The following is a 20,952-nucleotide window of genomic DNA, read 5'->3' as shown; positions in this document are numbered from 1 at the left end:
GTATAGAAATTTGTTCTTTTCTTGATGGTTGTGATGCCACTAATATTGTTAACCCTGCTCTGGTGGGAATACACAAGGTTTACTGATGTACAGAGGTGGGGTGGGGGAAACCTTGGGTAACCTGTTGGTGGGAATGACATGTATTGCAAAAGCCTGTAATTCCAAAAAGAATGAAGGGAGGTATTAAATGGCTTCTGTTGCCAGACTCTAACTGATGTTGGCTGCTGCCTAGTGCCTAATGCAGTGTCTTATGCATCCTGGTATTTAAGAGGAACTGTTGACTTAGTCTTCATCACAAACTTAAGTTTTGTGTGATTAAAACAAAATTTTTATAAACCTATCATAACAACAATGTTCATGTTTCTTGATGCAGCAGGGACTGGACCTGAGCACAATAGTTCTTGGTGAAAGCTGAGCTGTGCTGGGCTTCTCCTGGTATGTCCCACACCTTGGTAGGGAAATGGAGCCCTTCCTTCCTTCCTGAGGAGGGAGAAATGGGGCTCCTGAGCTTGGGCTCTCCCCATGGTGATGCTGCTGGTGTTCACTTGCTTCCAGTGTGCTGAAGGGAGCTTGAGGGAATAATTGTGGGAATTATTTCGTGCTTGATACTTCTGGGGAAACTCTACAATGCAAGATGGGAAAAGGTGGGGGAACAGTGTGTGGAGGAGCTCTGCTCTGCAGTGGGACAGGCTTGGTATGATGCTCCAGAATTTATGAACACAATGCCTCTGTCCCTGGAGCACGATGGACTTGGAAGATGCTGCTCTCCTGTCACTGCTGCAAGGACTGTGAGACCCCAACACCCTGGGACCTGGAGTCAGTGTGGAAGAAGGAGCAGCCCCTTGCAGCTCCATCCCTCCCACCCGTGCTGCCAGCAGCACCCTTTGTGCTCAGGAGAGGCTGAGGATGGAGATGTGCTGCATTTGGAACCCATTGCCCCCCTCAGCTGAGGGGCTGGGTCACAGAGCCTGTGAGTAGAGTTGTATGAACAGCCTTGGCTTGTGTGCCCTTCATCTGCTACCCAAGGTCTCAGTGCCTCTTCCTCATGCTGGATTTCCTTAAAATCCTGGAAGCATGAAAGATTTGGAATGATTTGGTGATGGAGTGCCTGGGGTCATGCTGGAGCCTGGGCTGCCTGTGGGGTGTGGGCTCCACTGCACCTCCTTTGTGTGGTGCTGTTTGTCCCTGCACTGCTTTGCTGCTGGAGTGCTCAGGATCTCTGTGGGGCCATCCAGTGCTTACAGTGTGGGGTGGACTGATGCTGCTGGTTTCCCCAGACAGCAGAGATGGACCAGTTTGGAGAACAGCTTCCCTGATGCCACTCAGAACAATTCAGTGGACACTGTGTGCAGTGCTGTTGCCATCTGCTGGCTCCTCTCCCTGGGTGCCTGGTTTCTTCCTAGACTTGGAGTCTGTGAAGGTGTCACTATAGGACACAAAAAAACACAAGCACACACCGCAGTTCTCAAGGTGAAGAGAAAAAGGGAAGTTTCCTTTCTGACTCCAACATTTATAGATTTCCAAAAGTGACAGTGGATAGGAGGGTGACAGTGCCACCTCTCCAATGAGACTGGACAAACCAACAGTCCATCAAATTTCTCCTCCTCTACAAAAGAACGCAAAATAATGAGTTATTTACAGAAAATGTGTGAGAAAGTTCGCTACAAAAATGTCAACATCAGAAGGCTTAGAAAATCTTTAAAAATCAGGGTGACATGAAGGCATCTGTGATACCCTAAGGAGGGTGTTGCTGCTTGCAACAGCTCCTCAGGGGCTCAGTAACAAGGCTGGGGACCTGCTGGTGTTCCTGGTGTGTCTGATCTCAGGGTGGCTTTAGCACAAACAGGCGTTCCTGCCTGCATACCTGCAGCCTGCCCACACAGCTGCTGCCTGCCCGGGCCTGAGCAGGGTGTTTGTGGTGGTTACGCACCGCGCCCCGGGTTGGGCTTCTCCCTCCCTGCTGCTGGGAGCTCGGGGTGGACTCCAACAGCCCCTTGCCAAGCTGGGAAGGGGAAAGTGTGGCTACAACAGTCTGACACCACACCCTGCCAGGCAGCCCGATGTGGTTCCCTCCCTGTTCTGTGGGGATGGGTATTGGCTGAGGTTGTGGAGCTGGAGATGATGCTGGCGCAGTGTGAGGAAGGGGTGAGGGCTCCTCTGCACCTCCTGTACAGGTGTGTGGGACTGCCCTTCCTCCCAGATCCTCTCCCCTCCCTCACAGAACCCTCTGGGTCTGCCGTCTGACCCCATTTTGTGCTGCCCTGAGAAGCAAGAGAGATTCTTCCCTCTCTGTGCTCCCATTCCTCTGGCACCAAGAGCAGGGTGCAGCCTCCCCATCAGTCAACACCCAGAGAACACAAAAGAAGATTCAATGCAAAAGTATTTTTATTGGATACAAAACCATTCCAGTTTAGTGAAAAAAAATGACATCATTGCTGATGGAGCTTGTCTGGGCTTCAACCTGAGACTTGCTCCTGTCTGCTCCGGTCCTGCCGTGGCCATCGGGTCCCATCTTCTCACACCTGGGCTTTGTTGGCTCCATTCTCAGAAGTTGGTCCGGTTTGTGGGGCAGCAGGGCTGACCTGGATGGGCACACTCCTCTCAGGAGCAGCTGGCAGTGCCAGCTTGGGGGCCTCAATGTGGAGCTGCCCATCCTTGGACAGGGAGCAGGTCAGCGCTTCGGCGTCCACCTCCTCGGGCACGTCCCACTCCCGCTTCAGCACCTCGTACTTGTAGGAGAAGGAGCCCTTCTCATCCACGTTCTGTGTCTCCTTCTGCCCCACCAGCACCACCTTCCTGCCCACCACCTTCACCGACAGCTCCTCGGGAGCGAAGTTCTTCACGTCCTGGCAGACAGAGAAGCCGTCCCCAGAGCTCTGGGGCAGGCTCATGCTGGTGCTGGGGCTGTGCTCCATGGCCATGGCTCCGTGGTTGCTCAGGAGCTGCTCGAAGCTGCTCATGAACTCCCGAGCTTTCTCCATCTCCTGCTGCAGCTCGGTGAAGATGGTCTCTGCGTGTGGCCAGAGGGTCCTCACTGTGCCCAGCCGGCTGGCCAGGGAGCTGGAGGCGAATGGTGCGAGGTGCATCCGGCAAAGCATCTCTGCTGCGGCTGTGGCTGTGGCTGTGGCTGTGGCTGCTGCTGCTGCTGCTGCTGCTTCTATCCCCTTTCCAGTGGGCTGGAAGCGCTCTGCCCCGCTGCTGCCGCCCGAGGCTTTTATACCCGATTCCCTGGAGGCGTGGCATTGTCCCGCACATTACGTCAGCCTCGGGAGAAAAGCTCAGCTCTTTCCAGCCCGTTCCAGCTCATTCTTGTTACTCACCCGTGAGAAGAGGCACCGCTGACGTCGTGCCCGGCATACCTTCGCCCTGACTCTTACAGCTTTGCTCTCCTAGCTTATAATTAGCAGCATCACCTCAGCCTCCGAGCGGGATGCCTGAGCCACCCTTGCCAAAAATCTGTGCCCTTTCCATTTCCCAGGCATGGAGTGAGTCTGGGCTCGTCTCCTCCCCACCCTCCCCTGTGTTCCATTTCCCCCCATCTATGCCCAGGTAGAGACCTCGGGTGAGACCAGAAGTCAGCCCGTGGTCCCATGCCCAGGTGGGGTGCACAGTGGGTGCTGAGAGGTCAGGACAGGATGGGGGTGGCCAACAGGGAGAGGGGTCCCAGAAAGTGAAAGAAGTGCCTGGCAGCAGATGCCATGGGACATGTACTTTAGGGGTGGGACTAGTTCCTGTACTGGCAGGAGTGATGAGCTCCTGGCACAGTGGAGCCTTCCTCCACCGAGCCCCTGGTGGAGGGGCCAGGGAAGGGCTCTGTAGCCCCCCGGCCATGGCCCCATGGGCCCTGCTGCATCACCATGGCTCTGCAGAAACCTGAGCTCCCGGCAGTGACTGCGGCTCCCTATTTGTGGCATGTGACCTGTCCCCAGAAACAGGCGCTGCTATTTTGGCTGGTGGATAATCAGCCTCTCAAAAATAGGCGATGGCTCCAGGAGGCTGCGTGGGGGGAGAGAGCATTCTGGAAGGGACACACCCCTGAGCAGGGGAGAATAAAATCCGCTGCTCCCCTTCCCCAGCCCAGCACGGCTCCAGCCACTGCACAGAGCAGCACAGCCAGGAGCACTCCTCGGAGCAGAGATGCTTTGCCGCCTGCACTTTATGCCGCCCATGTCCAGCTCGCTGTTCCCGTGGCTGGGACCCGTCCGCACCCTCTGGCCACATCCAGGCACCCTTTTCGCCGAGCTGGAGCGGGAGATGCGTCTGGAGATGGAGAGGGCTCGGGAGTTCATGAGCAGCGTGGAGCAGTACCTGAGCAGCGGGAGCAGCCCCGGTCGGCTCGGCATCGCCTCCAGCACCAGCGCAGCGCTGCCCCAGAGCTCTGGGGACGGCTTCTCTGTCTGCCAGGACGTGAAGGACTTTGCCCCCGAGCAGCTGTCGGTGAAGGTGGTGGGCAGGAAGGTGGTGCTGGTGGGGCAGAAGGAGACGCAGAGCACAGACGAGAAGGGCTCCTTCTCCTACAAGTACGAGGTGCTGAAGCGGGAGTGGGACGTGCCCGAGGAGGTGGACGCCGAGGCGCTGACCTGCTCCCTGTCCAAGGACGGGCAGCTCCGCATCGAGGCCCCCAAGCTGGCACTGCCAGCTGCTCCCGAGAGGAATGTGCCCATCCAGATGGGGCCGGCGGTGGCACAGCAAGCTGGCAGCACTGAGGAGGGAGCCGAGCGGGCCAAGGCGTGAAGAGGAGCGACGGGGACCAGGCTGAGCCTGGCGACGGGGGCAGCTGCTGGCCGCTGAGCGGGACTGCGCCATGGCCCGGGGCGTGGTGTCTGCCCAAAACATGCGGCTTTTTTTGATATGTAATAAATATTCCTAACTTTTATTTGTGTAGTTTCGGTGTTTCTGGTCTGGCTTTGCAATGCTCCTGCCCGTGCCCACGCAGCGCGATGGCAGGGTGGGGAACGGGGCTGTGCTGGCACCGGGCATGGCCCTGGCACCTCTCCCCAGCTCTGCCCTGGCAGAGGAGGTTGCGCGAGGGGCTCCAGGGGATGAGCAGCACTGAGAATCCGCGGCAGGTCCTGAGCATCCCCCTGGGCAGCTTTCGGACAAGTGACTCCCATCTTCGGGATGGTGCTGGAACACTCCCGTGCCTGCCCCTCCCCGCCAGTGCTGGCACTTTCCAGGCGGTGCCCGCAGCTCCGCGCACCAGCCCGGCGCTAATCCGCGTCCTCCGCGGTGAGAGGGGCGCGGTCTCTCATCAACGCCCATGCGGGCGGAGCCGGTTCGCTCGTACCGGCCGGGAGGCGCGGCCACGAGCAGGCGGAGGGCGGGTCACACACCGCATTTGGGGAGGAGGGCATGGCCATGCTCCATATTTGCGGGAGTCAGCGGAGCGCGGAGAGCTACCGGTTACCGGAGGGGTGCGAGCGCTCCGCCGGGCACCGACGGCTCGGCATCGCCCCGTGAGGGGCTGTCGCGGTGGGTCGTCATGACGGGATCTCGATCTTCTCTAGACGGTACACGCCACCCGCAGTCCCGAGTGGGAGCTCTGCTCCCGTTTGGGACAGCGGGTGGCGTGAGCCGGCTCCGGGAGCGCCGTCCCGGGAGCAGCGGCCCCGCCTCTCCCGCCGCCGCAGCGGACTACAGCTCCCGGCATTCCCGGCGCGCAGGCGCAGTGAGCGCGGGGCGCACGCCGGGCCCGGCATGGCGGAGCCGGAGGCCGCGCAGCCCGGGCGGCCCCCGCCGGGCCCGGCCACGGCAACGCCGGCCACGGCAGGGGCGAGCGGGGGGACGACTGGAGGAGCGGGATCCAGCGACCCGGCACGGCCCGGGCTGAGCCAGCAGCAGCGGGCGAGCCAGCGCAAGGCGCAGGTGCGGGGGTTCCCCCGCGGGAAGAAGCTGGAGAAGCTGGGGGTCTTCTCGGCTTGCAAGGTGGGGGACGGCGGGACCGGGAGGGCACGGAGGGCAGGAGGGAGGGTTCGAGGCTGTGCATGAGTGGGGGATGCAAGGACGGGCATGGGGGGGGAGGTGCAGGGGATGCGGGAGTGGGGGTTCGGTGCTGTGCATGGGTGGGGGATGAAGGACGAGGATGCTGACCTGAGTGGGGATGCAGGAGGGGGTTGCAAGGACGTTTATGGGCTTGGGAGGGGAATTTAGGGATGTGGGGGGGGGGTGGAAGGAATAAATGGACAAAGGATGCGGGATTGGGATGTACATGGCGTGCAGGATGGGGGTGCTGGGCAGGGGCTGCAGGATGAGGGTGCTGAGTTACCCAGGGGAGGTGCAGGGATGTCACTGGACAGGAGCTGCCCAGTCCTGGGGCTGCAAGGGGCAGTGTTGGGGTGGTGGGGGCTGAGAAAAGCTGGGCTGGGTGAAAAGGGGTAGGTGGGAGCCAGGGAAATCCTTTAGCCACAGAAGGTGGCAGCCACTGCAATGACCACTGCCGTCCCTCTTCCCAGGCCAACGACGCCTGCAAGTGCAATGGCTGGAAGAACCCCAACCCCCCCACAGCCCCTCGAATGGACCTGCAGCAGCCAGTGACCAACCTGAGCGAACCCTGCCGGAGCTGTGGCCATGCTCTGGGTAACTCCTGTGGCACACCCTGGGCAGGGCCCGGGCTGCTGATCCCTCAGCTCTCTGCTGTGCTGATCCCTTGTTCTCACTGTGGTGTTGATCCCTCAGCTCTCTGTGGTGCTGATCTCTTGTTCTCACTGTGGTGAAATAGGAGCTTCTTTGAGCCAGGTCTCATAAGCTTTTGGAGGTCTATTTCACACCCAATATAGCTCAGCTACCTTAGAAGGCATAAAATCAGCAGGATGGCTTCTGTTGCAGTGTTGGAAACAAAAAGGTTTTAATAAAAGGCAAAATAACAAAACCCTTTATAGAGAAAAACTAATACAAGTGCAAAAAGCTCTCCTGCCCTTAGTAAAACATCTCACAGAAGCCATTAGTTTCTTTGTTCTCTTTTTTTCCTAGTAAACTGCCCAAGCAAACCTTTTTGGCTCCTGTCCAATTAGCTATCCTTAAGTTTAAAGTGAAGTCCCCCAAATCCTATAAGGTGTCTTTTCACTTAATGGAAGAGAAAAACTTGTAAGCTTAATTCCTTTTTAAGAGGACAAAAGATAGTTTGGTCATTCCATCAACAAGAAACACGTTCCTGTACTGTGGTGCTGATCCCCTGATCTCACTGTGGTGCTGGCTGATCCCTCAGTCTCACTGTGCTGATGATCCCTTGGCTCTCTCTCTGTGGTGATGATCCCTTGGCTCTCTCTTTGTGGTGATGATCCCTTGGCTCTCTCCTTGTGGTGATGATCCCTTGGCTCTCTCTTTGTGGTGATGATCCCTTGGCTCTCTCCTTGTGGTGATGATCCCTTGGCTCTCTCCTTGTGGTGATGATCCCTTGGCTCTCTCCTTGTGGTGATGATCCCTTGGCTCTCTCTCTGTGGTGATGATCCCTTGGCTCTCTCCTTGTGGTGATGATCCCTTGGCTCTCTCCTTGTGGTGATGATCCCTTGGCTCTCTCCTTGTGGTGATGATCCCTTGGCTCTCTCTCTGTGGTGATGATCCCTTGGCTCTCTCCTTGTGGTGATGATCCCTTGGCTTTCTCTCTGGCACAGCTGACCACGTGTCCCACCTGGAGAATGTCTCAGAGGAGGAGATCAACCGTCTGCTGGGCATGGTGGTGGATGTGGAGAACCTCTTCATGTCAGTGCACAAGGAGGAGGACACAGACACCAAGCAGGTTTATTTCTACCTGTTCAAGGTGCGTCTGGGGCTGTGCAGGTCTCACTGCCCCTCTCATGGGGGGACTTGTGCAGAGTTTCTGGTCATTGTGGTGGTTGCTGTCCTGCTGTTTGTGCTCTGTTGGAGCTGGTGCTGAAGCTGTGAACCATCCCACAGCCCAGAGACATGGAACCCTGACCCTCTTCTGGAGTCACTGCTTTCCCGTCCTAGGGGGAAAGCAGTGACTTTTTCCTAGGGGGACAGTTCTAGGGGATGAGTGGGTGTGCTCCAAGGGCAGCACCAGTGCCTTCCTGGCTGTGGAAGTTGGAGCAGCCCCATGGCAGCATTCAGCCACCTCCACTATTCCTGGAGCATCTGGTTCCTGGGACTCTTCTGACCGTGTCTCTTGGTGTCTTTGCAGCTGCTGCGGAAGTGCATCCTGCAGATGAGCCAGCCTGTGGTTGAGGGGTCCCTGGGGAGCCCTCCCTTTGAGAAACCAAACATTGAGCAGGTGAGGCTGCTGTCAGGCTGCTGCACTGCCCTGATGGCTTGTCCTGTGTTCTGCTGCTCTTGCATGGTCCCCTCACTCTCTGGGAGGCAGCATGGAAGAGCCCAGAGCAGCACCCTCCCACTGTGCCATCCTCTCCCCAGGGAGTCCTGAATTTTGTGCAGTACAAGTTCAGCCACTTGCCACCCAAGGAGCGCCAGACCATGTATGAGCTCTCCAAGATGTTCCTGCTGTGCCTCAACTACTGGAAGCTGGAGACACCGTCCCAGTTCCGTCAGCGCTCCCAGAATGATGATGTGGCCACCTACAAGGTCAACTACACCAGGTGAGGAGGGCAGGGGCCCACTGAGCCTGCCACCCTAGGGTCTCCCAGACTAGGAGAGCAGGCACTCAGTGGGGCCAATGCTTCTAAATGTCAGCCATGCCCTTGTGCAGCCTGCTCCCATCACCGTTGTCCCAGGAGGGATATGGTTGCTCTGGGGTCTGTGGTTCTCTTGAGACTCTAGCTGGTCACAGTGACCCCGAGATGTGTTAGAAAGTCTCTTTTCGCAGCCCGGCAGTCAAAGAAGGAGTCAGAACTCATCAGTTTTTGGTCTCAAGGTTGTTTTATTTTTTTTAACTATAAAATTGTTTCTCCTGACCTGCTGAGGTCCGTTGAGCAAGACAGACAGATGCACTCTGCCTGCCCCAGGGCAGTGTTATCTTTTTATACTAAAAACTACGTGTACAATATTTACAATAACTTCCCAATACCTATTGCCTTAGGTTAGACAGTGAGCTTCTACTCTAAACCAATCCAAAAGTGCCACCATCACAGCAGAAGATGGAGGCCAAGAAGAAAAAGGAGAAAGGCTGGACACACGCAGATTCCTCCATCTTTCCCCCTGAACCCCCATTCTAAAAACCCCAAAAAATCTATTTTTCACCCTGTGATAAATTCACTGTCATTCTACTTAAACTCTCGTGGCTTGTAAATCCTCATATAAGGTTGGAAATTGTTTTTTCCAAGGGCTAAATCAAAGTCACAGGGGTCTTGGGCTCTGTGCCAGGGTCTCTGAGCCCCCTGGGCAGGGACTCAAGTCCTCCAGGGCAGCCAGAGAAATTTCCTGGGTTCCATCATGGTTCTAGCCCTGTCTCCAGAGCCCCTTCCTGTCCCACAGGTGGCTGTGCTACTGCCATGTGCCCCAGAGCTGTGACAGCCTACCCCGCTATGAGACCACCCACGTGTTTGGGCGCAGCCTCCTCAAGTCCATCTTCACGGTGACTCGCCGGCAGCTGCTGGAGAAGTTCCGTGTGGAGAAGGACAAGCTGGTGCCAGAGAAGCGGACACTGATCCTCACCCACTTCCCCAAGTAGGTGCCCACTGTGGAGCTGGCTGCTGAAGCACTGAGGGCACTCCTCTTTTAGGATGCTTGCATGCTGATGTGGCACTCCCTTCCAGGTTCCTTTCCATGCTGGAGGAGGAGATCTACGGTGAGAACTCTCCGATCTGGGAGGCTGATTTCACAGTGCCAGCTGCAGAGGGTGCCCAGCTGGTGTCTCGCCCAGGTATTTCAGGATAATTCAGGATTTCCTCTCACCCTGTTTGGGAACTGTAGGATAAAGGGTCAAGGTGTGGCTGAGCAGTAGCAATGGCTGGGCTGCCATGGCGTGATGAGGCATTTTCAGTCATGGACACCATGGGTCTGTTGCAGCTGCGGTCAGCACCGTTGCTGTGCCCACCACTCCTCTCTTCAGCAAGAAGCTCAGCAGCAGCAGCTCAGCCACCAGCCTGGACACCAGCACCCCAGAACCCCTGCCAGGTAAGGTCACCTGAGCCCACTCCAGAAAGCTGGAACTGTCCGTGGTCCCTCCCAGCACTGCATGTGCCTCTCTACTCCCATGCCAGGAGAGAAGAGGAAGCTCCCTGAGAGCCTGACCCTGGAGGATGCCAAGCGGATCCGTGTCATGGGAGACATCCCCATGGAGCTGGTGAACGAGGTCATGCTGACCATCACGGACCCTGCTGCCATGCTGGGCCCCGAGGTATGGCCTGGGGCTGCTTGGGTGCCTCCAGGGCCCACAGAGCTGCTTCCCCAGCATGCCAGGGTGGAGTGGGCTCCCCCAAAGAGGGTGTGCAGTGACCCCCCCTGTGCCCCCAGACCAGCCTGCTGTCGGCCAACGCGGCGCGGGACGAGACGGCACGGCTGGAGGAGCGCCGCGGCATCATCGAGTTCCACGTCATCGGCAACTCGCTCTCCCAGAAATCCAACAAGAAGATCCTGATGTGGCTGGTGGGGCTGCAGAATGTCTTCTCTCACCAGCTGCCCCGCATGCCCAAGGAGTACATCACTCGCCTCGTCTTTGACCCGTGCGTGGCTGGGGGGTGCATGGGGGCCGGTGTGGGGGGCTCCCCTCACCCTCGGCTGTGCTGCCCGCAGGAAGCACAAGACCCTGGCACTGATCAAGGATGGACGAGTGATTGGGGGAATCTGCTTCCGTATGTTCCCTACCCAAGGCTTCACGGAGATTGTCTTCTGTGCTGTCACCTCCAATGAGCAAGTGAAGGTGAGAGCAGGGAGGTGGGCACACACGTGTGCCCCCCCAAAGCCTGGCATGGGCAGGATGGTCTCTCTGTAGCAGCCAAGCCTGCTCAGCACTGGCCAGCCCTAAGCTGTGGTAGTTGCTCCACAGGTCATCTTCCAGCTGCCATTTCCATGGGTGGGAGGGGGTTGTTTATCCCAGCTGGGGCTGCCTGGGGGGTCCTTGTCTCATGGTACTTCCCCAAGGGCTATGGGACACACCTGATGAACCACCTGAAGGAGTACCACATCAAGCACAACATCCTCTACTTCCTCACCTATGCAGACGAGTACGCCATTGGCTACTTCAAAAAGCAGGTGGGCTCCTTTCCCTGGGAGCTGCTCCCAGCTCTGCTGCACACCTACCCTCTCCCACCTACCCTCTCCCACCTGCCCCTCTCTCTTAGGGCTTTTCCAAGGACATCAAGGTCCCCAAGAGCCGCTACCTGGGATACATCAAGGACTATGAGGGGGCGACCTTGATGGAGTGTGAGCTGAACCCCCGCATCCCCTACACCGAGCTTTCACACATCATCAAGAAGCAGAAGGAGGTATGGCCCAGGGGTGGGTACAAGGGTAGGTGACTGCCAGCCACCCCCTGAAGGCAGAGGAGAGGTGTGGGGCTGTGCTGGCCCTGAGAGCAGACTTGCAGGGCAGCAAGGGGGCAAGGGTGGCATTGACACTGGCTGGGGTTATCGCTGGCCCTGCACAGTGAGTTTGTGGGATCCTTGGAGCATCCTGTAGCCCCCACTCACCTCCTCCCTTCCAACCCCCATTCCCTGCAGATCATTAAGAAGCTGATCGAGAGGAAACAGGCACAGATCCGCAAGGTCTACCCAGGCCTGACCTGCTTCAAGGAGGGTGTGCGACAGATCCCCATCGAGAGCGTCCCTGGCATCCGTGAGTCTTTTCAGGGGGTCTGGCAGGAGGCCTCTGTCCTTCCTCCCCATGGCTGCAGCTCAGACATGTGACACTGACACTTGTCTTCCAGGAGAAACAGGATGGAAACCACTGGGGAAGGAGAAGGGGTGAGTGCTGCGTGGAGCACCCCCCTCCAGGGCTGGGGGCTCAGCTCAGGCTGTGCCTCAGTCTTGGTATTTTCCTGGCCCTGGAGTGGAGAGAGGCTGATGGGCAGTGGCTTTGTCCTGCAGGAAGGAGCTGAAGGACCCAGACCAGCTGTACAACATGCTGAAGAACCTCCTGGCCCAGATCAAGGTGTGGGCAGGAAAGGGCTCTCACTCTGGGGTGCCTCTTCATCTGACAGCCGTCAGAGCTGCCTCCCTTGGGATGGGCTGAACAGGGCTTTGCCCTTGGGGACTGCTGGGGTGGCCCAGGTGTGGGAGAAGCAGGACCCCTGGGTGCTGGAACAGACAAGGGTTATGTGTTCATTGCTCCAACTGCCTCCCACTTCTCCCCAGACCCACCCCAGTGCGTGGCCCTTCATGGAGCCGGTGAAGAAGTCAGAAGCACCGGACTACTATGAGATCATCCGCTTTCCCATTGGTAGGTTGGTGTGTCCAGGACCCCAGGGCAGGATTGCAGAAGAGGGAGCTGAGAACCCCACAATAATCAATCAGCAGAGGGGGCTGAGAACCCCACATTAATCATGGGGTCTGTGCTGGGGACTCACGTTTGGGGCGGTGGGAGCCTCAGGATAGTCCAGAATGAGAGGGATGAGTTGAAACCCATGGCTGATGTCCAGCTCAGTGGCTGTGGGGGGGTGTAGAAGCCTGGAGAGGGGTCTTGACCTGTGCCACGTGCAGACTTGAAGACCATGACGGAGCGGCTGAAGAACCGCTACTATGTCACCAAGAAGCTCTTCATCGCTGACCTGCAGCGCATCATCACCAACTGCCGCGAGTACAACCCACCCGACAGCGACTACTGCAAGTGTGCCAACACCCTCGAGAAGTTCTTCTACTTCAAGCTCAAGGAGGGGGGGCTCATCGACAAGTAGAGGGGGCTGGCCTGGATCTGCTGTGGCCACCGGCCCTCCTGTGTGAGGGGCAGGGCTCCTGTGGGATTCAGCCCCACTCTTTGTGTTGGTAGGAGCTGCTGGAGGGATTGGTGCTGCTGAGCAGCCTGGGGAGCTGGGCTTTCCTCCTTGGGGAGCCACAGGGGCTTGGGGGGCTGGTGCTTTTATCCCTAAGGTGCTCTGGCTGCCTCTCCTAAGGATGGGGGTGGAGCTGGAGCTGCCTCATCGGGATCTGCCCAGGGCAGGGACAGCACTGAGCTCCTGCCTCTGCTTGGGGAGGGGGAGCCCCTGACCCCTGTGCAGCCCCCCTTCCCTGGGATCGTGCCTTCTGCCCTGACTCCCTGTGACAGGGCAGGGGCACACAAGTGCTTTGGTTTCTGCTCCGTCCACAGGCAGGCAGCCCCTGCCCCTCACACTGAATGTAGGCGGGCTCAGCCCTGTGCTGCCCGCAGCGGTGCTGCTCCTGGGCCAGGGTCCTGCTGGGCAGGGGGCTCTGCCCTCCACACCCAGCTCCTGCTGCCTCTGTCAGCTCTTCCCCACCCCGGGGCAGATCTGCCTTCCCTGCCTGTCCCTCCTCCCTGCCTGCCCCTGCTGCCAGCTGGGGAGTGCAGGGCTGCCAGCCCCAGTCCTGCCCCTCTGAGTGCCAGGGAGGGTAGCTGTCCGGTGCTGTGCTGGCCTCTGCTCCCTGCTCTGCTCTGGCTGGCAGCCACCTCTGCTTGTCCCTTCCTTGCTCCCTACCCCTTTCGCTGCCCCTCACTCCCCCATTCCACTTGACTGGTGTTTTCGTTTGTTTGTTTGTTTGTTTGTTTTTTTAATAAATGTCCTTGTGGAGCCCCAGATTCATCCTTGGAGCTCACCCCAGCGTGGCGGGCAGGGGGGACAACCTGGGATGTTCTGGAGGGTGTTGGGGAGGGGAAGAGGCCCAGCTCGGGATGGGGAGAGTGTGAAGATCCCCATGGACGGGCTGGGGTGCACTGGGCAGAATTGGGGTGCAAAGTTTGTTTAGGGTTTGGGGGGCACAGGGGCGATCTGGGTGCGGGGAGGTTCTGTGGGAGCTCCACTTGGTTTTGGTTTCGGTTCTAGTTCTGAGCCGGGGCTCCCGGGGGATCCCCGAGCCGGGCGGTTTGGCTCGGCTCGGCTCGGCTCTGTTTTCCCCAGCGCGGCCAGCGTGCCCCCCCCTTGCTGTTCCTTCCCCATGCCCCGCCCGCCGGTCTCGGCACCGCCTCCAGTTTCGTTTCCCGGCGGCTGCGGCGGCTCCGGGACGCGGAGCGGTGGGGAATGGAGCTCCGGGAGTACCAGCGGGAGGCGGCGGCCCCGGCCCTGCGCGGCCGCAACAGCATCGTGTGGCTGCCCACGGGCGCCGGCAAGACCCGCGTGGCCGTCCACGTCTGCCGGCAGCACCTGGAGAGCCGCAGGGGCGGCAAGGTGGCCGTGCTTGTCAACAAGGTGCTGCCCTGCCCCGGGACCGCGGCAGCCACCGGTGGTGGTCCTGGCCGGTGCTGAGTGTGGTCCTGTGGGCGCAGGTGCACCTGGTGGACCAGCACACCGAGAAGGAGTTCCACGCGCTGCAGGACACCTTCAAGGTGTCATCCATCAGTGGGGACACCAGCCACAAAACCTTTTTTGCCGACCTGGTGAAGAAGAGCGACGTTGTCATCTGCACAGCCCAGATTCTGCAGAACGCCCTGGTGAGCACGGAGGAGGACGTGCACGTGGAGCTGACAGGTGGGCACCAGGCTACATCTACTGCTGGCCCCACAGCCGTGGCTGAGCCCTCAGCTGAGCAACCATCTCACCCTCCCCTGGCCCGGAGCAGATTTCTCGATGCTGGTGATAGACGAGTGCCACCACACACACAAGGACGCCGTCTACAACAAGATCATGCTGAGATACCTCCAGCGCAAGCTCAGTGGGGAGCAGGACCTGCCACAGGTCCTGGGGCTGACGGCATCCCCTGGCACTGGAGGGGCAACATCCTTTGAGGGGGCCGTAGAGCACATCCTGCAGGTGCGTCCTGTGCCCCCTGTGCTGTTTCAGCATGGCTTCCCCTGGGGTTCAGCAGGGTGTTCCTTGGCATGGGGGTTGGTGCTCAGATGTGTGGGTGCTGGGCAGCTTGGAGATGTCATCTCCAAACTCACCAGGTGAGCACCATGTGCTGCATTGTCCTGGGCAGCTGGGCTCAGGATGGAAGCAGGGTCTTCCCCTCTCAGATCTGTGCCAACCTGGACACTGAGAAGATCACATCGGGGCAGAACGAGTCGCAGCACCTGCAGAGCCACGTTCCCCTACCCAAGAAGCAGTATGACCTGTGCCAGGAGAGATCACAGGTGAGGGATGGCTGCTCAGAGCCATGGAGCTGCTCACTGGGTAAAGATGAGACCCCCAAGCCCTGCTGAGTGAGAGGCCTTCATTTACTTCACTCAGGCCAGTGTGAAAAATCAGTTGACCTAGAACTTTGGTGCTGGGGGATAGTGCAACTGTCTGGGACATGCAAGCAGCCACAATTCCCAGGTCCTGAGCCCCTCTCTGCTCCCAGGACCCCTTTGGTGAGCAGCTGAAGAAGATGATGGTGCAGATCCAGCAGTTCATGGAGAAGCCGTATTTCTCGCGGGACTTTGGCACGCAGATTTATGAGCAGCGCATTGTGGAGCTGGAGAAGAGAGGTGAGGGTGTGGCAGGGAGGGTGTGGCAGGGCTGAGCCGCGGGGACAGGCTGTGACCGCGGTGTCCCCTGCCCTGCCAGCTGCAGAGATGTTTTGTCGCAAGACGCGGGTGTGCGCCCTGCACCTGCGCAAGTACAACGACGCTTTGCTGATCAACGACACCGTGAGGATGGTGGACGCCTTCCAGTGCCTCCAGCAGTTCTACAGCTCTGAGAGGGATAAGAAGGACCCTACTGAACAGTTCCTCACCGCCACGTTTGAGGGTAACAGGGTGGTCTGGAGGGGGGGGGATGCTGGCTGCATTTGGGGTGCAGGGAGTGTCCCTGACACCCCGCTCACCTGTGCAGAGAACAGGGCGAGCCTGCAGGCACTTGCTGGGGATCACCGCTATGAGAACCCCAGGCTGGCCAAGCTGGAGGGGATCCTGCGTGAGCACTTTCAGCCCCTGGGCACTTCTCGTGGCATTGTCTTCACCAAGACAAGGCAGAGTGCCCACAGCCTGCTCAGCTGGCTGCAGAGCACAGCCACGCTCTGTGGGCAGCACATCAGGGCTGCCGTCCTCACTGGTGCTGGCTACAGCAACCAGACCAGGCACATGACACAGGTGAGTGGAGGGTGGGCAGGAGCTGCACCAACCTCACTTTGAACATTTTGGGGGTCTCAGAGCCCTACACAGCTGCTGAGGCATCACCCCCCTGTCTACCCAGAATGAGCAGCAGGATGTGATCAAGCAGTTCCGTCAGGGAGCCCTCAACCTGCTCTTCTCCACCAGTGTGGCCGAGGAGGGCCTGGACATCCCCGAGTGCAACATCGTGGTCCGCTATGGGCTGATGACCAATGAGATTGCCATGATGCAGGTGCTGCCTGGGCTCCCTCTGGCTCTGCCAGGATCCCCCAAAGCTGCAGGGGTGGGACATGGGGGCTCTTGCATTCCCTGCAGGCAGCTCCTTGGGGATGAGCCCAGCCCTTGGCAGAACATCATCTTGGCAAGGCACAGGGGAGGGTGGAAGTGGCTCCATCCTCACAGGGTAGCACAGAAGGGTTGGCTGTGTCCCTTATCTATTGAGTGCAACATTTGGACCTTGCCCTGCAGGCCCGGGGCCGTGCCCGTGCTGAGAACAGTGTCTACTCTGTCCTTGCCAAAGCCAACACCAGAGAGGTGACCCGAGAGCTGCTCAATGAGGACCTGGTGGAGCTCATGAAGAAGGCGATTCAGGCAGTGCAAGCCATGCCTGAGCAGGAATACTTCCAAAAGGTGGGCACTGGCAGGGCCAGGCAGCTCTTGCTGCCTGCTCTGTCTCAGAGAAGCAGAGATCCAGATCCCCAGATCCTGGGATGGGCTTGTGTGAGGGGCCTGGACCAGCGTGTGCCCGTCCTGCCCCGCCCTCCTGCTCTGTGCTGATGATGCCTCCCTCGGTAGCCACGGATCTTGCTGTGTCTGCCATCTGTCCTGTGCTGACCCCTGTGCCCCCCCTGTGTCCCCAGATCCAGGAGCTGCAGCGGGTGGCCGTGGCCAGCTGGCTGATGAAGGAGGCCAGGATCAGCGAGCGGCGGCAGCTGCACGAGGCGGCCGCCGTCCGCCTGTACTGCATCAACTGCAGCAGGGCCGTGTGCCGCGGCAGCGACATCCGCACCGTGGAGGGCATGCACCACGTCAACGTCAACCCCAAATTCGGGTAGGAGGCTCATGGGAAGGCAGAGGGGTAAGGGGAGTTATTGGAATATTTACCAGTATAGCCGGATGGGACGTACCTGAGCTTATCTGGCCCTTGCTGCTGAACCAAACAGTGGCACTGTGGTGTTTCACCCCAGAGACACTTTTGGCTGGCTGGATGCTGCAGCTGGGCACGTGTAGGCATGCAGGAGCTTTGGTGGTGGTGGGATGGAACTTCCCCCCATAACAGGGTCTGCTCCTTGGGTTTACCTCTGGCAGAGAAGTTTTAAGGTGATGGTGAAGGAAAGGAGTCTGTTCTGATGGAGGGTTTGGATCCAGAGCTTTATTCTGGCCCACAGGCCTCTGAATCCAGCAACAGCTCCAATACAACTTCCTGACTGCGTGGTTACTCTTCCTTTTAACCCCAGGGAAGAGAGGAGGGAAGGGGTAGGAAACCACCAACCAGGTACAGGAGGGGAGGTCTCAAGGGACAAAGGACACCTGGATGGCCCAATGTCCCTCCAGGGGTAGAGGGCATCTTTTGACTTCTGCCCATTCACTCGATGCCTTTCTGGAATGCCAGGACTGACCGACAGTGCTGGGAGGGGAAATGAGAGATGACTGACACACCTGGCAGGGAATTATCAGGGGAGGGAGCCGAGGTTCTGAGGTAAACCCTGAAATCACAAGGCAACAGGTAGTGTTGCCCTTCGTTTGGGGGTCCCCAGGGATTCCCCTGGGGGCTCTCTAAGCTGTGTGTTTGCTGGTAGCAGCAGGCAGGCAAGGAGATCCCACATGGCTTCTGAGGGTGCTAATTAGATGAGGGTTTATTGGGGGTCCCACCCTTGGGAGCAGCATGGTTTCTGGGGGAGAAGGGGGAAGAGGGAGAGAGAGGGAGAGAGGGAGAGCCTAGGGAGAAAAGGGCCAAGAGAGAATCTCTGGTCTCCCTGGCACAGTTTAACAGGGAGATTCAAGGTGGATGCAGAATAAGATTTGGGCCAATAGGGCTGCAGATCCATGATATTTCAGGGGAGGATCACAGGCTTGGAATAAACTGTACATTTTGGAGGGGTGAGACAGAGACATTTAACTAAAATGTAACACCACAGGGTAGCACCAGCCTGCTGCCAGCTCTTTCTCAGGGACCTTGGTACGGGGAGATTGCAGGAGCTTTGTTTGACTGTGGGAGCACCTGTGTCCCCTGCACCATCATCCTTACTGTCTGGTGGCCCCTTCCTTCCAGGTCGTATTACAGAGTTTCCTCTGGGAAAATACAGTTCCAGAGGACTTTCAAGGACTGGGAGCCCGGCTGCCGTATTTCCTGCAAAGACTGCAGCCAGGTGAGCACCACAATTCCCCTGTGTCTGCAGCCCAGTCAGAGCTGGAGGGACAGGAAGGGCTGTGCCTTGTGCCCCAGCTCTCAGCTGTGAGCTGTGTCATGTGTGTGCTGTGGGACACGGACACAGGCTGTCTCCAAAGGGGGGACGTGCCCTGGGAGCAAGGAGCTGTCCCTGCCCGATGGCCCTGCAGCCTGGGGACGCTGTGTGTGCCTTGGGTGACTGTCCCCTCCCTGCCCACACAGGACTGGGGGATGGAGATGCTGTACCGCCAGGTGAAGCTGCCTGTCCTCTGCATCAAAAACTTTGTGGTGGAGACACCAGCAGAGAAGAGGAGGTACAAGAAGTGGGGGGCTGTGACATTTCCCATTGAGGCGTTTGACTACGTGGAGTACTGCTCTGGCACCTACGGCCTGTCCTTCTAGCAGGAGCTCTGTTCAGAAGAGGATCATTCACAGGGTATTTTCAAGGTGCTACCTGAAAAGGGGAGGCTTCCTCAACCCTTGGACAGAGAGCCACGGCTCACTTCTCTCTTCCTTGCTGATCTGGGCCCCAGCTGGAGCCCATGGCTGCTGAAGGAACTTTGCTGCACCCATGTAGAAAGGATGAGACTCTAGGATTGAAAACCACCCAAACCCTTCCTTGCTCCCCTTGCTGCTGCCTTCTCCTCCACAACCCTGCCAGGAGAACCATCATTGCTGTGGGTCCAGGACACTCTGATTTACGAACTTGACGGGTCTCCATTAAAACACACATTTTATACTGAAGGAGCAGTGTGACTTTATCACTCGTGGCAAGAGCTGGGTGGGTACAGGAGGCTTTGAGGGGGGACACTGCCCCAGAGCCAGAACCCACTGTACCCTGTGCCAGCAGAACAGGGCTCTCTAGGGGACAGTGGAGTCTGTGAGGCTGCCCCGGCCCTACCCCACCCACAGACAATGCCCTGAGCGACCTCTTTCACCCACCCACCCGAGGCCGGCCCTTCCCGAGGTGCAGAACGAGCCTTGAACTCCTCTGGGGCAGCCCCAGGGGTCCCTGCGGGGCTCCGGGCGTCCCCTCGGTCTCACCTGGGAGCGCCCTGAGAAGCGTCCGAGCTGGTGGGAGCCGCGGGGCTTGCGGCAGGAGCCGGGACCGGGCTCGGGCACAGGAACGAGCCGGCTGTGGGGCGGGGGATTCGGTACCGAGGGATTCGGTACCGGGGGATTCATTCGGTAGTGAGGGATTATTAATTTGGTACCGGGGGATTCATTCTGTACCGAGGGATTTGGTACCAAGGGATTCGGTTCCGATGGATTCATTCGGTGCCGGGGGATTCGGTTCCGATGGATTCATTCGGTACCGAGGTGCGCAGCCCGGGACCGGCCGTGCTGCCCCGCCGCCGGCCGCTAGAGGGAGCCCCGGGCCGGGCTGGGGAATGCCCGGGGAACCGGGGAACGATCCGGGGGGACCGGGGGATGCTCGGGGAACCGGGGAACGATCCGGGGGGACTGGGGGATGCTCGGGGAACAGGGGGTTGTTCGGGGAACCGAGGGATGTTTGGGGAACCGGGAAATGATCCGAGAGATGCACGGGGAACCGGGGGTTGTTCGGGTAACCGGGGGATGTTCGGGGAACCGGGAAAAGATCCGGGGGGACCAAGGGATGCCCAGGGAACCGGGAGATGATCCGGCGAGTACCGGGGGATGCCCGGGGAACCGGGGGATGTTCGGGAACCGGGAGATGATCCAGAGAGTACCGGGGGATACCCGGGTAACCGAGGGATGTTCGGGGAATTGGGGGATGATCCGGCGGGGGCCGGGGGATGCTCCAGCGAGTACAGGGGGTTACAGTGCTCGCACCTGCGGCTCCACGAGTGTCCCTTCCTCGCGGGACCCTGCCACACGTGTTGGTGCTGGCCCGGGGACCCCCCTGTGGATGCTCGGCAGGTCACGGGGGAGCTGCAGAAGGACAAGGACGTGAGCAGGGGAGCAGAGGCTGCCGCGGTGCCAGGCACACATAGCCCGCTCTCAGGTGGACATGGCCCCGGGGAAACCAAACTCCTGTGCATCAGAAACTGGGTAATGAGGCCATTTGAGTTATTTGTAGCTCCTTGTGGGCTGGGATGGCCTCTCCTCCCGCTCCCTAGGCAGGATCCCTCCCGCAGGGACCCCAGAGCATTTTGCTCAGCTCAAATTGCCCTGATTTGTGCTTGGAGAATTCAGGTTGTGAGTTAGCCCAGTGGGTGCCCACAGCACTGGGTGGTGCAACATCTCACCAACCCTGGCAGATCTGTCTGTCCTTTTGGGACAGCCCCAAACCAGAATTTCTGTAACAAAACTTGCCCCTTTTTGAGGGAGTGCAGCTGACCTTATGGGATAAGGGGCCAGGACAGCACTGTGGTTTTGGAGGTGGGTTTGTATCCATCCTCTGCTTTTTCTTCTCTCTGTGTCCCTGCTTTTACATCAGCTGCATCTGATTCCTCCTTCCCAGGGGCTCGGTCACCTTGGGCCTGGCAGCAGGGAGCAGCCGAGCTGCAGTGATCGCTGCTGTGACCTTGCTC

General features: G+C 58.8%; 4 protein-coding genes across 6 annotated transcripts; 3 read left to right on the top strand and 1 right to left on the bottom strand.

Annotated features, from left to right (window-relative positions):
• Positions 1–2,367: 2,367 nt before the first annotated feature.
• Positions 2,368–3,216, bottom strand: LOC108963022 (heat shock protein 30C-like). The gene has a single exon (XM_018921462.3). The coding sequence runs from the start codon at positions 3,096–3,098 to the stop codon at positions 2,517–2,519; it is 582 nt and encodes a 193-aa protein (XP_018777007.1). The 5' UTR covers positions 3,099–3,216; the 3' UTR covers positions 2,368–2,516.
• An 834-nt stretch (positions 3,217–4,050) lies between these two features.
• Positions 4,051–4,876, top strand: LOC103821590 (heat shock protein 30C-like). The gene has a single exon (XM_009096501.4). The coding sequence runs from the start codon at positions 4,138–4,140 to the stop codon at positions 4,732–4,734; it is 597 nt and encodes a 198-aa protein (XP_009094749.1). The 5' UTR covers positions 4,051–4,137; the 3' UTR covers positions 4,735–4,876.
• A 796-nt stretch (positions 4,877–5,672) lies between these two features.
• On the top strand, positions 5,673–13,599 carry KAT2A (lysine acetyltransferase 2A). The gene is made up of 18 exons (XM_050985596.1): positions 5,673–5,925; positions 6,453–6,576; positions 7,611–7,756; positions 8,138–8,227; positions 8,368–8,549; positions 9,385–9,576; positions 9,666–9,772; positions 9,919–10,026; positions 10,113–10,249; positions 10,366–10,574; positions 10,645–10,771; positions 10,993–11,103; positions 11,193–11,336; positions 11,571–11,685; positions 11,777–11,813; positions 11,937–12,000; positions 12,204–12,288; positions 12,549–13,599. The coding sequence occupies exons 1-18, from the start codon at positions 5,698–5,700 to the stop codon at positions 12,740–12,742; spliced, it is 2,400 nt and encodes a 799-aa protein (XP_050841553.1). The 5' UTR covers positions 5,673–5,697; the 3' UTR covers positions 12,743–13,599.
• A 99-nt stretch (positions 13,600–13,698) lies between these two features.
• Positions 13,699–19,180, top strand: DHX58 (DExH-box helicase 58). 3 transcript variants are annotated; one of them, XR_007780225.1, is made up of 12 exons: positions 13,699–14,206; positions 14,284–14,485; positions 14,577–14,767; positions 14,902–15,087; positions 15,297–15,423; positions 15,503–15,685; positions 15,770–16,026; positions 16,130–16,279; positions 16,516–16,677; positions 16,908–17,125; positions 18,320–18,416; positions 18,659–18,680. XR_007780225.1 is itself a non-coding variant. In XM_050985598.1 (12 exons), the coding sequence occupies exons 1-12, from the start codon at positions 14,039–14,041 to the stop codon at positions 18,836–18,838; spliced, it is 2,025 nt and encodes a 674-aa protein (XP_050841555.1). In that variant the 5' UTR covers positions 13,699–14,038; the 3' UTR covers positions 18,839–19,180. The 3 variants fall into 3 exon arrangements, 2 of the variants coding, with proteins under 2 accessions (XP_050841555.1, XP_050841554.1); XM_050985598.1 differs by having other exon boundaries at positions 14,971–15,087; positions 16,908–17,098; positions 18,659–19,180; XM_050985597.1 differs by having other exon boundaries at positions 16,908–17,098; positions 18,659–19,180.
• The last annotated feature ends 1,772 nt before the right edge of the window (positions 19,181–20,952 follow it).

This window comes from Serinus canaria, chromosome 27 (assembly GCF_022539315.1).
Source record: "Serinus canaria isolate serCan28SL12 chromosome 27, serCan2020, whole genome shotgun sequence".
Lineage (NCBI taxonomy): Eukaryota > Metazoa > Chordata > Aves > Passeriformes > Fringillidae > Serinus > Serinus canaria.
This window is presented reverse-complemented; position numbering and strand designations above follow the sequence as displayed.